Source organism: Chenopodium album, chromosome 18, assembly GCF_948465745.1.
Source record: "Chenopodium album chromosome 18, dcCheAlbu1.1, whole genome shotgun sequence".
NCBI lineage: Eukaryota > Viridiplantae > Streptophyta > Magnoliopsida > Caryophyllales > Amaranthaceae > Chenopodium > Chenopodium album.
This window is the reverse complement of record NC_137851.1, coordinates 34,893,175-34,908,878: the sequence shown is the minus strand read 5'-3', so window position 1 is coordinate 34,908,878 and position 15,704 is coordinate 34,893,175. Positions and strand designations below refer to the sequence as shown.

Below are 15,704 nucleotides of genomic sequence, written 5' to 3'. Positions count from 1 at the left end.
GCTGATCTGAGCAAAAAGAGAAAAGAAGTTTGGCGGGTTGAAGATTCTGATCAATCATCCCAGAAGAAAAAGAAGGAATTCATATTGTACGTCCCTAGGTACGAGTTTAATAAAGACTGCTACTCTATCCTCATGGAGAAAAGAACCGGGTGATTATTGAGAAACCTGCGCCCTTGAAAGGTTCCGCCAAGATGATCTTTTTTGAAGATCTGGCTCTTCTGCCGAATCATCTGACGATAGGCGACGACTGAGTTGCCGGGATTTTTTATAGGGTCAAGCTGAGACATAACTCCTTCTGCAAAAAGACCTATTGGGTGGTTAACAAAACAAACAAAGTAAAAGTAGAATGCTCTACAAAACACCTACTCGGCTTCCCACCTTTTCCTTTTTCTGTGCTTAGGCCACAAGCGGCCAAGAAAATGGGATCCCTAAGCCATTCAAACCTAGGGGTATAACTATTTGGGAAAATCTCCCTCTCAGATCCCCATTGTACAATTTTGACGTTAACCTTAACAACCAAGACGTCAAAATCTGATCCAACCTTTGTCAGATAAAGGTGGGAGAATTGCTTTTTGACCAAGGAGGTAGGGGTTCTGGTTCCAAGAGTTGAATTTTTTGTTCCGGGTGGTGTTTGGGGAGGAAATGATGTAAAATTTATTTCTCCGATCTTTCCACTTAGACTCTTTTCCCAGAGTCATCATGTCACCTTTGTTACAAGTCAAAGTATACCAGCCGGGTCCGACTGACTTGGGAGCTTTACTCAAGTAATGCATAGAGGAGAATGCCTCAAAGCAAGCTACTCCTTGCATTCGACATGCGGCCACATAGCCTAAAATGTTAACCTAAGAATTGGGGGCTAGACCCCAAGACGGTAACCATCAAGGATCCTTTCGACGGCTGGATCCAAGGGGAACCGAAGGCCCGCCGTTATTGAAGCTGCATAACAGCCAAAGCTAGAGTCCTCATAGCTCTTTTCAGGAGGCTAGACGACTGTGTCGTCAAGGGATGGGACATTGTGATGAGCGTCATTTATTACGCTCATTAGAGTAGTTTTTGATGCCTTTTCTATATTTTCTCGTTATTTTCTTATGATTTTTCTAGTTTTCTCTTATTTTCCTTCTTTTATAGCTCATTTTTGTTTTTCATTCACTTTTATGAGTTTTCTATGATTTTTGCTCTTAATTAGCTATTTTAGTTTGATTTCTATTTTTTTTTCTTTCTCTCTTTCTTTTACTTTATTTCTTGCAAGTAAAGTTCTAGAATCTTGTTTGCCACTCCTTTACGGATGTTTTCTCATTGACTTTAGGTCTGGAGTGTGAAAATACTAGAAGAATAAAAGGTTTCCCTCCTCATGGGCATCACCTAAGGAGCACCGATGATAAGGATGCACGACAGCGCGAGGATAGATGAGCGAGCAAGAGAGACCAAGCCACGAGCACCACAGCAGGGGTGCGAGCGCGCATACCCCTCTGTTATAAATAACATTGACTTTTCCTTTTTTAGGAGAGACGATTTTATATGTACTTGAGACTTATTTCCAGATATAGAAGAGAGATAAAGTAGAGAGAGAAGCTTAAGATTACTTGTTTGTACTTCAATTTCATCTTTTATTTCAACTTTGAGCCTGGATTTCATCTTCAATCAATGAAAGTTTGTGAGTTTCTTTCCTTTGAATTTACTTTTGCTTGCTATTTCCTTTATTTCTTGAATGTTTGATTTGAATTTTGATCTTTTGTTGAGAAATTGTTGAACGTTTGATTTTCTCTTTGATTAAGCTTGAAATGATGATGTTTACGATTCAATTTGTACTGTTTTTCAATTCCACCATGATTACTGAGTAGATTAGTAGCTAGGGAGAAGGGGAAGCATGCTTGATTGATGATTATTCCTAGTTGTTGATTCTTGGTTGATTGAATTGTTGCAATTAAATTGGTTGACATAGTTGTGCATGTGATTAATTAGACTAGGAGTGATCAACCTATAAGAATAATCTAGATTTCATAGCAAATTTTAATGACATGAACCCTTGATTTGAGAATTGCTTTAATTGATTGAATTTGATTGTGATTTTCCTTGTTAGCCATTCATAGTGAACCCTAGCTTGGCTTATAAGAGATAGCTTTTTGATTCCATTAATTGCAACTATTGTTCATCTTTTGCAATGTTTGAATCAATCGAGTCATCTATCGATTAACATAATCATTGAGCTTGCATGTGGAACCTATATCCCTAGTGTTTAGCTTATTGAATTTCTTGATTTGTTTAGCTTTTTCATACCTTAGTTACCAACCAATTCTTTCTACAATCTTCGAAGTAGCTTGACCTAAGCTATAGCTTTCGTCTATTCATTCCTTTGGGTTCGACCCTTGACTTACCATATACTCGTATTAGGTTGGTTGAGTGTATATAAATTTTGTTTGGCTCTAGGGGAGAGTAGAAAACAAGCTACATTTTTCCTACGTCAAAATGGCGCCATTGCCGGGGAGTGATATTGGTGCTTTGTTACAGTTGTTTAGTCTACTTCATCTTAATTTGAAAATACAAAAAGATTTTTCTCTTTTTGGCTACATTTGTAGCCGTGCTACTAATTGTTTCTTTTGAGATTGTATGCATAGAGCACGTGGTCGTTCACTAGTGCCACTTGATTCGGTAATTGAGAGGACAATTGAAAGGATAAGAGTTGCTAGACGATCTTTGAGTTCTAGCTCTTCAAGTGAAGAAGAACCACAATAAGAAGAACAAGAAAGGATGGGAGAAAATCCTAGAGTGGCATTGAAGGAATTGGGGATTCCCGGTGCATATAGGTTTGAAAGTGGGATTCCCCCACCTACAAAACCGGAAAATGACTTTGAAATAAGGCCGGCAATGATCACTTTGATAGAGAGGCGACGATTTAGTGGAGCCAAACATGAAAGCCCACTAAACCATCTCAAGGAGCTCGAAAAGTATTGGAACACTATAAAAATGAATGGAATTTCCCAAGAATTCATCCGCCTCAAGATTTTTCCCTTTTCCCTTATAGGGCGTGCCTTGGAATGGCTAGACAAGGAGGTTAAACCCAATTCTCTAAGGACATGGGACGAAGTGACTAAGGAATTTCTATCCCGTTTCTATCCACAAAAGAAAACGGCGGAGGCTAGAGCTTTGGTTCAAGGTTTCAAGCAAAAGTCTAGTGAATGCCTCCATGAGGCATGGGAGAGATACAAGGAGTATCAAAGAGAATGTCCTCACCATGGAATTCCTACTTACCAAATTATTTAAATCTTCTATGGTGGCCTTAGTCCTTAAGGAAAGTCATGTCTAGATGGAGGAGCTGGAGGTCCCAGTATGAATAAAACGGAGGAGGAAGTGGTAGACATAATTGAAGATGTAGTGAGGTACTATCGAGATTTGCAAGATGGTGAAAGGGAGTCAACTAGCAAGAGTAGCTCTTTGTTGTACTCGGTTTATCATCTAAATGCAATCAACAATCTATCCTCACAAATGACAAACTTGTGGAAGGAAATGTCCGCTATCAAGGCGAAGTTGGAATGTGCTACCTCCCAAGTTTCAAATATTCCCTCCCAATCTAAGGGGAGAGGTATGTCTTCTAATTCTCAACCCTCTCCCTCTTCTAATAACATGCGTAGTGGTTGCTTGTTTTGTGATGTTTGTGGATCGTATGATCATGATGCTCCTAATTGCCCTCATGCATGTATGGATGTTTTTGATGATCAAGATGAAAATGTGAATGAGCATGTGAACTATGTGTCAAACAATAACGATTTTGTATTTGAGAATCAAAGAGGTCAATGGAATAGGAATTACAACAACCATGGAAATTTTGACAACTATAACCAAGGAGGTGGTAATAGATACTAGGGGAACCAAAATTTCAGAGGTAATTATAACAACTAAGGTTATAGTAGCCAAAATCAAAACCAAAATTATGGTAATCATAACCAAGGTTATGGTAAACATAATCAAGGTTATGGTCAAAATCAAGGAAGAGTTAATTAGAATAATCAAAATAGGGGAAATTTTCAAAACAATGCTCAAAGAGGTCCCCCACCCGGATTTGCTCCAAAGACCCAAAATGATATTTCCTATGTTTAACCCTCTTCTTCTAGGACTAACTTGGAGGAAATCATTGAAAATCAAACTAAGTTGTTGAACACTTATATGGCGGTGAGAGATAAGAAGTTTAATGAAATGATGACCCACAATAAGATGCTTGAAAACCAAATCTCTCAACTTGCCAATGCTTTGAAAGACCATGCAAGCCCTTCTTCTTTACCTTCTCAAGGCCTAAACCCTAAGAGACCCGTTAATGCCATAGTAACAAGGAGTGGTAAGGTGCTTGAGGAGAGTTTGCCTAGCAAGAGCAAGAGTGAGAAGGGTGCAAAGGAGGTTTTAGTTGAGGATGAGAGGGATGGTGCATCTTTGAGTGAAGTGGTGGTAGAGTCACCCATGAAGGTGAAGGAAGAGAAAGAAGTTGTGAAACCTAAGCTTCCCTATCCACAAAGATTCATGAGACACAAGTTGGATGAACAATTTGGAAGATTTATTGATATGCTCAAGCAACTTCACCTTTCTCTACCATTTACCGAAGTTGTCACCCAAATGCCTAACTATGCAAAATTCCTCAAAGAAATTTTGAGTGGTAGGAGGACTTGTGATGTTATGGAGACGGTGAATTCGACCGAGAATTGTAGTGCAATCATAATGAACAAGATGCCACCTAAGCTAAAAGATCCCGAAAACTTTTCCATCCCTTGTGCCATTTACAAAATGCAAATCGACAATACCTTATGTGACCTAGGAGCTAGTGTTAGCCTTATGCCATATTCGGTGTACCAAAGAATTGAATTAGGGGAACTCTTACCTACTAACATCACTTTGCAATTAGCCGATAGGTTAATCAAGTTTCTTAAGGGTAAGGTGGAGGATGTCCCTTTGAGGGTTGGGAAATTTGTTGTTTCGGTGGATTTTATGGTGCTTGATATGGACGAAGATGCTAGCATTCCTATCATTCTAGTGAGACCCTTCCTCGCTACTTCGGGTGCTATGATAGTTGTCAAGAGTGCTAAAATTTCACTTTAAGTAGGGGATGAGGTAATAGAATTTGACTTAAATGATAGTACGATGTATCCATGTTCCTCTTTGGAGAATTGTATGATGATTGACTCTTAATCATGTTGTGTCTTCCATGCATGAGCAATTTCTCATCTCTAACGATGCTCTTGAGAATGTTTTGTTGAATAAGGAAAAGATAGGTGCTCCTAGCAAGGAGATGGCTTTGTATGAAGATGTGCTCAATGGAAGCCTAGAGGATGTTGATGAGCAAAGTGCATTAGCATTACTAGCTAAGAATTATTGCAAGTAGCTACATCAAAGGAAGGTAAAGGTGTCCCCATGGTTGAGCTCAAACCACTTCCATCACACCTTAGGTATGAATTCTTAGGCCCTAACTTATATTTTCCCGTGATTGTTAGTTCCTCCTTAAGTGAGCCAAGCCCAAAAGTTGTGTGGTGTATTGAGAAAGCACCAAGGTGCTTTGGGCGATACCATTGATGACCTTAAGGGTATTAGTCTCGCCATATGCATGCACCACATCACTCTTGAGGATAATGCCTCACTAAGTATTGAAAGAAAACGAAAGCTTTACCCTCAAATGGGGGAGGTGGTCAAGAAGGAAATCACCTAGCTATTGGATGCGGGAATCATATTCCCCATCTCTAGCTCAAGGTGGGTTTCTCTGATCCACGTTATCCCAAAGAAGGGAGGCATGACCGTTGTAGAGAATGAGAGAGGTGAGCTCATTCTTACAAGAACGGTCACGGGATGTAGGATTGTGTATAGATTATCGACGTCTAAACACATCCACCAAAAAAGATCATTTCCCCCTTCCCTTCTTTGATCAAATGCTTGAGAGACTAACAAGGCACAAGTATTATTGTTTTCTTAATGGTTACTCTGGTTTTTTTCAAATCCCTATTCATCCGGATGACCAAGAGAAAACAACTTTTACTTGCCCACGTGGAACTTTTGCCAATAGAAGGATGCCATTCTGGCTTTGCAACGCCCCCGCCACCTTCCAACGGTGCATGATGAGCATTTTTGGAGACATGCTGGAAGAAAAAATGGAAGTGTTTATGGATGACTTTTCGGTGGGAGGTGTTTCATTTGAGGCTTGTCTTGAGAATCTCGAAAAGTGTTTGGCTCGATGTGAGAAAGTGAATCTAGTCTTGAATTGGGAGAAGTGTCACTTCATGGTTGAGGAAGGCATTGTCCTTGGTCATAAGCTCTCTCACAAGGGAATTGAGGTGGACCAAGCAAAGATTGGGGCCATTGAAAAGATTCCACCTCCGGTAAATGTGAAAGGTGTAAGATCTTTCTTGGGGCATGCTGGGTTCTATAGGAGATTTATAAAGGATTTCTCTCTAATTGCTAAGCCCCACAATGATCTTCTTCAAAAGGATGTTGAGTTTGTGTTTGATCATAGATGCTTAGAGGCATTCAACAAATTGAAGAAATTCTTGACTTCCATCCCCATAATCCATGCCCCGAGATGGGATTTACCTTTTGAATTTATGTGTGATGCTAGTGATAAAGCTATTGGAGGTGTCTTGGGTCAAAGATTTGATAAGAAGCTCCATGTAATCTATTATATGTCAAAGACTCTCAATGGAGCTCAACGAAACTACACAACAACGGAAAAGGAGTTTTTGGCAGTTGTGCATGCCTTTGAGAAGTTCCGTTGTTATTTGTTGGGATCCAAGGCTATTGTTTTCACCGATCATGCAGCTCTCAAATACCTCTTTTCTAAGAAAGAATTAAAGCCTAGATTGCTTTGGTGGGTGCTTGAACTTCAAACTTTTGATATTGAGGTTAGAGACAAGAAAAGGGCGGAGAATATTATGGCGGATCACCTTTCTCGCCTTGAGGAATCTCAAGTCCAAGATGATGGTTCTCCTATTGAAGATAGGATTCTTGATGATTTTCTATATGCCATAGATGCGAAGAAACTCCCTTTGTTCGCCGATTTGGTTAATTTTCTAGCATGTGGGGAGTTTCCACCTACATTTTTGAAGAATCAAAGAAAGAAGCTCAAGAGAGAAGCCCGACACTATTAGAGAGATGATCCGATTTTGTACAAGCGAGGATTTGATGGTTTACTCCATCATTGCATTCCAAGTGAAGAGGTGCCAAATGTCTTGAAGATGTGCCACTCGGATCCTAGTGGTGGTCACATGGGAGTTTCTAAAACCGCTTCGAAGATTCTCCAAAGTGGTTTATGGTGGCCACATCTTTTCAAGGACACTTGGGGTTTCATTAAGTCTTGTGATAGATGCCAAAGGACCGGAAACATTTCGAAGAGGAATGAGATGCCTCAACAACCCATCCTTGAGTTGGAGGTTTTCAATCTATGGGGCATTGACTTCATGGGACCATTCCCTTCTTCCTTTGGAAGCCAATATATCCTTGTGGCGGTCGATTATGTTTCTAAATTGGTTGAGGCCATTGCTTCCCCTACAAATGACCAAAAGGTGGTGATGAAGCTATTCAGAAAGATCATCTTTCCGAGGTTCGGTGTGCCCAAGGCGGTGATAAGTGACAATGGATCGCATTTTTTTAAAAAAGCATGGGGTTCATCAACGTTTCGGTTTTCCCTACCACCCTCAAACTAGTGGACAAGTTGAGGTGTCAAATAAAGTTGATCCTTGAGAAGACGGTTGCTAGGAATAGGAAAGATTGGGCGGATAAGCTTGATGATGCTTTATGGGCATATCGAACGGCTTTCAAGACCCCCATAGGTACCACTCCATACCGCCTTGTTTATGGAAAGTCTTGTCATCTTCCGGTGGAGCTTGAGCAACGAGCTCATTGGGAAATCAAGAAAATCAACTTTGATTTAGCGAGTGTGGGAGAGAAAACGTGGTTGGATCTTCATGAATTAGAAGAACTTAGGCTCGATGCTTATGATTGTGCAAGTACTTACAAAACTCGATCTAAGGATGCTCATGACAAACTCATTGAGAAGAAGGAGTTTTGTGTAGGTGACAAAGTTCTTCATTATAATTCCAAGATGAAGTTGTTCCCCGAAAATCTCATGTCAAGGTAGAGTGATCCTTATTTTGTTCAAGATGTTTTACCAAGTGGTGTTGTGGAAATTTCTATGTTGGATTCATCATCTCCGTTCAAGGTCAATGGCCATCGACTCAAGAAGTACTTCGATGGTGCTTTTGTTGGCCTTCTTCACAAATTTATTCTCCGTCAACCACCTTAATAGGTGGAGAACGTCGAGCTATGACGTTAAACAAGCGCTTCCCAGGAGGCAACCTAGTTTTCTAACCCTTTCTTTTGATTTTTCAAATCTTTCTATTTCGTTAATTTTTGAGAAATTTTCTTATCTTTCTTTGTTTTCTTGACTTTAGGTACCTCGAGATTGAGTTGATTAAGATTTCCAACAATTTTTGTGAATATTGAAGGTTTCAAGAGGTTTAAGTTGAATTAAGGTGAAGGAGAAATTGATGTGCAAGTGTGCTCTCGTGCTCGTGTTCTCGTGATTTTTGAAAAATTTTGTGTGATTTTTGGTCTACCCCTCTCGTGGGTATTACTTGATCATAACGCTCGTGAGCGTCAATGAGAGCGCGAGTACGAGAGTAAGCACAAGAGGGAGCAAGCCCTCCCATTGGCCTTGGCTGGTGCGCATGCACCATCAGGGTCAGAAATTTTCCCTCATTTTCGTCCCACACCCAAGCAAATAGCCCCCTCTAGCCCCGAGCTAGTGAGCACGCACAAAGGGGTGAGCGCGCGCGCACCAGCTCGGCCAGCCCACCCCCCTTTTTTGTGCCTCACACCCCAACCAAACCCCTTATTCTCACTTTTTCTTTCCCTGAAATTCATCCCCCATCACCCCCTTCATCCTATCTCATCTTCCTTCTTCCAAATCAACTCCAAACTTCATCAAATTACTCATTTTATCACATCCCTCACAAATTACAACAACACATCATCAATTTCATTCAAAAACAAAAAAAAAAAAAAAAATCTGTAATTTCGAATTCAATTTCGAAAATTTGGGTCAAAATTTTGAAATTTTGGGTGCTTGATTTTGTGTTTGGAACTTGCTTCTTGGTGTTCTAATTGGTCTATAATCTTCATTTGTGCAATTTTCAAGAGTTTAAGGCTTCATTGAGGTATAATTTCTCACTTTCTAGTCATCTTCTTCCTCATTTTTAAAGCTTGAAACCCTTGTTTGTGCTTTAATGGTGGAACTCCATTGTTGGTTCTTTTTTCTTGTATAATGTGTTGAATGATGTTATTTGATGATAATGTGAAGCTTTTTCATGAGGAATTTGTTTACCTTGCTTGAATTCTTGAAACCACCATTGTTGGTTATTTTTCTCTCTCATGGGTATTGTTCACGATAGCTTTGTTTCTTTGATTATTCAATGTTTTTGGATTATTTTGCCTATGATCATTCATGATTTTGGTCTTTCATGTCCAACTTTTGCCTTTGATTAATGATTAGTTGCTTCTTATTTTTCATTGAATATTTCTATTGTTGGTTCTATATTCATGGCATTAGTTCATTATGACAAATCCTTGTTTCATTCATGATTGGATTATCTTTGTGCATGAAATTTCTTGAGCAATTCTCTATGACTATTTGGTGATGATTTTATGTCTTATGCTCTTTTGTGTTTGAACCAATTTCTTGATGAATTGCTCATGCTTAGCCTTTCTTCTTGTAGATGGCCCCTATTCGTCGAAAGAAGCGAGCTAGAACAAGCACAAGTAAATCCCGACATGTTGTTCCACCTCCTCCCGAGGTGGTGGAGACGTATGGCATTGAATTTTCTAAAGAAATGCATTGGGATAGGTTCATTCAACTAACAAAGAGGAAGCTTAAATCCACAAGGTTATATGATCAAGCAACTACCAAATTGATTGGAATTGATGATGATGTCCGTCTCCTTGCCAAGAATCTCGGCCTTTTGGAGTTCTTGGACTTAAGTGGACCTACTTATGCTAGGGTGACATATGAGTTTCTCTCGTCCCTTGAGGTGGTCAGTGAGACTAATGGTGATTCTTCAAGGACGTTGACTTTTCAATTGTTTAACATTGATCATCAGTTATCGGAGTCTCAACTTTGCTCATACTTCCGATTTCCTTGGGCCGTCGATGAAGATCACATTACATATCCGGCCAATGTTAAAATGAGTGATGATCATGAGTATGATGAGCTCAAGTGGTGGAGGTGAATCTCTAATGAAGGGACATATAAGCCTCAAACTTCAAAGTCAGCGTCAATCATCCATCCGGCTATGAGATACTTCAATCGTATTCTCACTTATACCCTATGCTCTAAAGACTCATTGGGAGCCATTTCCAGTGAGGAGTTATGTTGGCTTTGGAAGGCTGATCAAGATCCGCAAGAGCTTGAGCTTGTTGATTTCACTCAACATTTGATCAACCGATTTCTAGATATTCGAGATGATCTTTCACTTTCGAGAAGCATTCAAATTCGAGGCATGATCTCCATTCTTGCCCTATGCCTTGATGATTCATACAAGGATTTACTTTGTGAACTTCCTCAGATAGTTGATCCACGGGAGAAGACACCTTCCCACTTCCTCAACATCTATGCTTTTGTCAACCAAAAGTTCATCGATCGAACCAAGAGACAAGATATTCTCATTTGGAAGGTCTCTCGTGTGAAGGATTGGTTCTTGATCCCTAGCAAGGAAGCTACCGACCATAAGACGAAAAAGAATTCATTTACTTGGAAGCCTCCAAAGTGCAACATCGATCCTTTTCTTCGGCGGAAGACTAACCATACATGAACCACTTCCAATGATGTTATCTCGGCGGGTTTCAAGACTTGCCCCCCGGTTGAACGGGGAGGTACTCCTATCCCTCCTTCTACTTCTTCTACTACACTTGAATTATCCACTTTGCATGCCAAGATAGATTCCATTGCTAATGTCTTGTATTCCATGCCTTTGGGGCGGGATTTATCTCTTGGTTATGATTTCCATGCTAGTCAAGTATATGATTTCATCTGAGGAGGGGAGAGATTGATCCTTACTTAAACTATCCATACCTCCCGGTCCAACAAGGACCTATCCCTCAATGGGAACCCTTTGACCCATCCATTGGACCTAGACCTTGTTACCCCTATTAGGAGGGTCCTCATATCCATCCTAGTGCTATTGTTGGCACCACCCCGGCCACTTACGATTATAGGCGGCCCGGTGGATGCGACTATGCTTATGATCCCGCGAACCCTATGCCTTTCTGGAACCTCGAGACTTTTGGTAGGTGGGGCTTGTCGGGCGAGCTGGTCTTTGATGATTGGTCTCATTTCTTCGCGATATATCGTGCTAGGAGGGAGGGGAGGTTAAGGGGAAAGGCCCCTATGGAGGTGAGTGAAATGGCTAGCTCGAGTCATGTTTTAGAGACCGGTGAGGGGAGTTCCCACTCTACTCCTTACCATAGTGCGGAGTGAGACTATCGTGTCTACTCCCCTTTCTTATGTGCTTTATATGTTGTTCTCTTTTTGCCTATGTGTTATTAGGATTAGAGTTTGGGGGTAGTTCATTTCAAGCTAGGGGGTGATTTATGTTATTTGTGTGTTTCACCATATCCCCCTTCGCTTTTATAGTTCACTTTGGGTCTCTTTTGCTTGTTGGTATTGATCACTGTTTATCTCTTGTTTCTCTGATATTCTGTATGGATGATGATGTTTCTCTTGCTGATGATTTCTCTACTTTAGTTCCTCGTTTTGTTGCTTGTTTCACTAATAGCTGTGTGATGTGTTTCTCTGCTTCCTGCTGATTATGCTTCCTGATATCGCTTCCTGATGTTTCTGCTGCTATCCTACATTATTGTATCCCTATTGAGTACCAATATCTCTTTTATTTCTTTCTTTTCTTTTCTCTTGAAGTTACTAACATTTTTCTTTGTATATAGTCTATTTTCTTTCTCACCTTGCCTCGTGGTTTGTGCTATGGTTATTGATGCTTCATGAAGGTGGTTGTTCTTTCACCTTATTTGTTATAGCATAGCTTGGATGCCCGGTGAGATCCTTCTAATTTTCTTTCTTTTTACTTCTTTACTTTTCTTGGATGCTTAGTTTAGGTTTAGATTAGGAGAAGTTGAACGGCTCCAGGTTGTTTGCAATTTAACACCTTAGCGTGTTTAGGGACATTGGCGTTGTAGCCGAATGTCCATTTGTTTGTCGATTAGGACATATGTGTTAGCTTGCTTCCTTGTGACTTTCTATTTCTCCTTTGTTTTTCTATCTTTCTTTTTCATTTCTTTTTCCTCTTTTTCTATTTTCTTTTTGTTTACTTTTTCTTTTTGATATCTTTATCTCTTTTCTTTTACTTTTCTTTTTGCATTTTGCAATCATATGTTCAAATTTTGAATTTCATAAAAAAAAAAAAAACACAAAAACAAACTTTTTGAGGCAATGCTCTTCTTTCTTAATCATTTTGCTTTTACTTTGGACTTAGTACCACTTGGACTTGCACTTTTGGCTATCACCCTTCCTAAGGACAATGGTTTACACGGTTTGAGAGTATCTTTTGTTGACTCTGGGATAGAGCATGCTAAGGTAGTCGTTTAGAACTCTTGGGACCTTGAAGCCAGATTCTATTATTTTTGAAAATTTGCAATTGCTCCCTTTTGTTGAATTTGAAGCTAATAGTAAGTTTTTACCACAACCTTGTGAGGTTTCATTCTTTGCTATCCTTCTCCATAGTTTGCATGTGCGGGGTTTGAATCCTTGGCTATTGTATGCTTTATCTAGAATTTGACTTTCATCTCCCGAGATTGCGACCGAGTCATTTAGGAAGGACAAAGGAATTTTTTCGGGGTGGTAATTTTTCTTTTTGTAGGATAGTTTTTATATCTTTATTTTGGGTTTTCATTTGCCTACTTGCTAACCATTTTAGCCTTATACCCTTCTTTTGAAGCCACATCTTTAGCTTTTGAGCCTTTTGTTTCATTCTCGTTCCCATAATTGGTTTTTGTGAAGCATTTGGTCTCTATTGTTGGAGTTTGGTTCTTATAATGAAAGCAAGTTTGTGTTGTAAATATTTTGTGAATAAAAAGCAAATGCAAAGTTGAAAAAGCCGTCCATAGTTAAAAGAGGCGAGGACAATGAAATAAATTTAAAAAAAATGAAAAAATAAAAAATGAGAAAAAGCAAAGAAAATTCAAAAGCTTTGGCAAAAATTGAAACAAGTGAAAAATGAAAAAGTTCAAAAATATTTTGATGTAGATTTCTTTCTCCCTTATTCAAGCATTGGGGACAGTGCTTAGTTCAAGCTTAGGGGGATGCGTCTTACGCTTTTTGTACATATGTTTGTGATTCTTAGCTTTGACTAAGCTTGGGGGTGTTGTGTTTTTGTTTGGTGTTTACTTGGTTTTGGTGTTGAGATTTGGCTAATCTTTGCTTCACAATTTAGGTATACCACCAAATTTCAAATTTTAGCCTACCTTCACCCTTTTCGCCCTTACATTATAACCCTTTCTAAGACCTTTTGATGTTTGTGGTTGAGTCACTAGTCGGTGGAGGGAGATGTATGTCAAGCTTATAGAACGGGATGCAATAGTTGAGACGTCAAGAAACCTCAAATCTATTTCTTTTTCTGGTTCCTTTGAGGAACTATAGAGATGCTTGCTAAAAGTAGATTTGAAGCCAATTGGGAGAATGTGTAAACATGTTTTGAGATGAAAGTGAATAGAGTCTTGATAGTTCTCCATACTTAGCATGTCCTATGTTTCAATCAACCCTAGATATCTCGGAACGTGCTCACCATTGTTTGTTTAGGAACCTTTCTTCCTTTTGGTTTTAACTTTCTTTTTTCTTTTTTTTGTGCTTTGCCTCAGTTTACTTGAGAGTTATGGGTTAATCTCTTAGGAAACCCTTACGAGAGCATTACTCGTCCTCTAGAGCGATCTAGAGGTTTAAATGGCTTGTCAATTGTTGCTAAAATTGACCATGATTCCTACGAAAGTGAGTTAGTGTACATTCTCTTATTCTCTAGTTTTCTCGTTTCTTGTTTAGCTTAAATAATGTCATCATCTTTCCTCAAGTTTGATTTTGTTTTACTCGAGGACGAGGAAGTCTAGCTTGGGGGAATTTGATGAGCGTCATTTATGGCGCTCACTAGAGTAGTTTTCAATGCCTTTTTCTATATTTTCTTGTTTTATTGTCTGATGATTTTTCTAGTTTTCTCTTATTTTCCTTCTTTTATAGCTCATTATGGTTTTCCATTCACTTTTATGAGTTTTCTATGATTTTTTCTCTTAATTAGCTATTTTAGTTTGATTTCTATTCTTTTTGCTTTCTCTCTTGCTTTTACTTTATTTCTTGCAAGTAAAGTTTTGGAATCTTGTTTGCCGCTCCCTTACGGACGTTTTCTCATTGGCTTTAGGTTCGGAGTATGCAAATACTTGAAGAATAAAAAGCTGCCTTCCTCGCGGGCATCACCCGGGAGCACCGATGATGAGGATGCACGAGAGCGCGTGGATCGTCGAGCGAGCAAGAGAGGCCAAGCCACGAGCACCACAGCAGGGGTGCGCGCGCGTAGACCCCTTTGTGCGTGCACGCAGACCCTGCTGTGCACGCGCACGGCTGGTCTGGTGCGTGCGCACGGGGGTGCTCACCTCTCTTCGCTCGATTTGTTATAAATAGCCATTGACTTTTTCTTTTTTAGGAGAGACGATTTTATATGTACTTGAGACTTATTTCTAGAAATAGAAGAGAGATAAAGTAGAGAGAGAAGCTTAAGATTACTTGTTTGTACTTCAATTTCATCTTTTATTTCAACTTTGAGCTGGGATTTCATCTTCAATCAATGAAAGTTTGTGAGATTTCTTTCCTTTGAATTTACTTTTGCTTGCTATTTCCTTTATTTCTTGAATGTTTGATTTGAATTTTGATCTTTTGTTGAGAAATTGTTGAACGTTTGATTTTCTCTTTGATTAAGCTTGAAATGATGATGTTTATGATTCAATTTGTACTGTTTTTCAATTCCACCATGATTACTGAGTAGATTAGTAGCTAGGGAGAAGGGGAAGCATGCTTGATTGATGATTATTCCTAGTTGTTGATTCTTGGTTGATTGAATTGTTGCAATTAAATTGGTTGACATAGTTGTGCATGTGATCAATTAGACTAGGAGTGATCAACCTATAAGAATAATCTAGATTGCATAGCAAATTTTAATGACATGAACCCTTGATTTGAGAATTGCTTTAATTGATTGAATTTGATTGTGATTTTCCTTGTTAGCCATTCATAGTGAACCCTAGCTTGGCTTATAAGAGATAGCTTTTGGATTCCATTAGTTGCAACTATTGTTTGTCCTTTGCAATGTTTGAATCAATCGAGTCATCTATCGATTAGCTTAATCATTGAGCTTGCATGTGGAACCTATACCCTTAGTGTTTAGCTTATTGAATTTCTTGAATTCTTTAGCTTTTTAATACCTTAGTTACCAACAAATTCTTTTTACAATCTTCGAAGTAACTTGGCCTCGGCTATAGCTTTCGCCTATTCATTCCTTTGGGTTCGACCCTTGACTTACCATATACTAGTATTAGGTTGGTTAAGTGTTTATAAATTTTGTTTGGCTCTAGGGGAGAGTAGAAAACGACCTACATTTTCCCTACGTCACATTGATTTTATACTCGGCGCCCAT

General features: G+C 39.3%; 1 protein-coding gene and 1 non-coding gene across 2 annotated transcripts; one reads left to right on the top strand and one right to left on the bottom strand.

Moving 5' to 3' along the window:
• Positions 1-3,133: 3,133 nt before the first annotated feature.
• LOC145593214 (small nucleolar RNA R71) lies at positions 3,134-3,239 on the bottom strand. Its single transcript, XR_014102588.1, has one exon. It is a non-coding gene; the product is annotated as a small nucleolar RNA R71 (small nucleolar RNA).
• A 3,012-nt stretch (positions 3,240-6,251) lies between these two features.
• LOC145592082 (uncharacterized) lies at positions 6,252-7,115 on the top strand. The gene is made up of 2 exons (XM_081648548.1): positions 6,252-6,494; positions 6,762-7,115. Exons 1-2 carry the CDS (start codon positions 6,252-6,254, stop codon positions 7,113-7,115), a joined length of 597 nt encoding a protein of 198 aa, XP_081504674.1.
• The last annotated feature ends 8,589 nt before the right edge of the window (positions 7,116-15,704 follow it).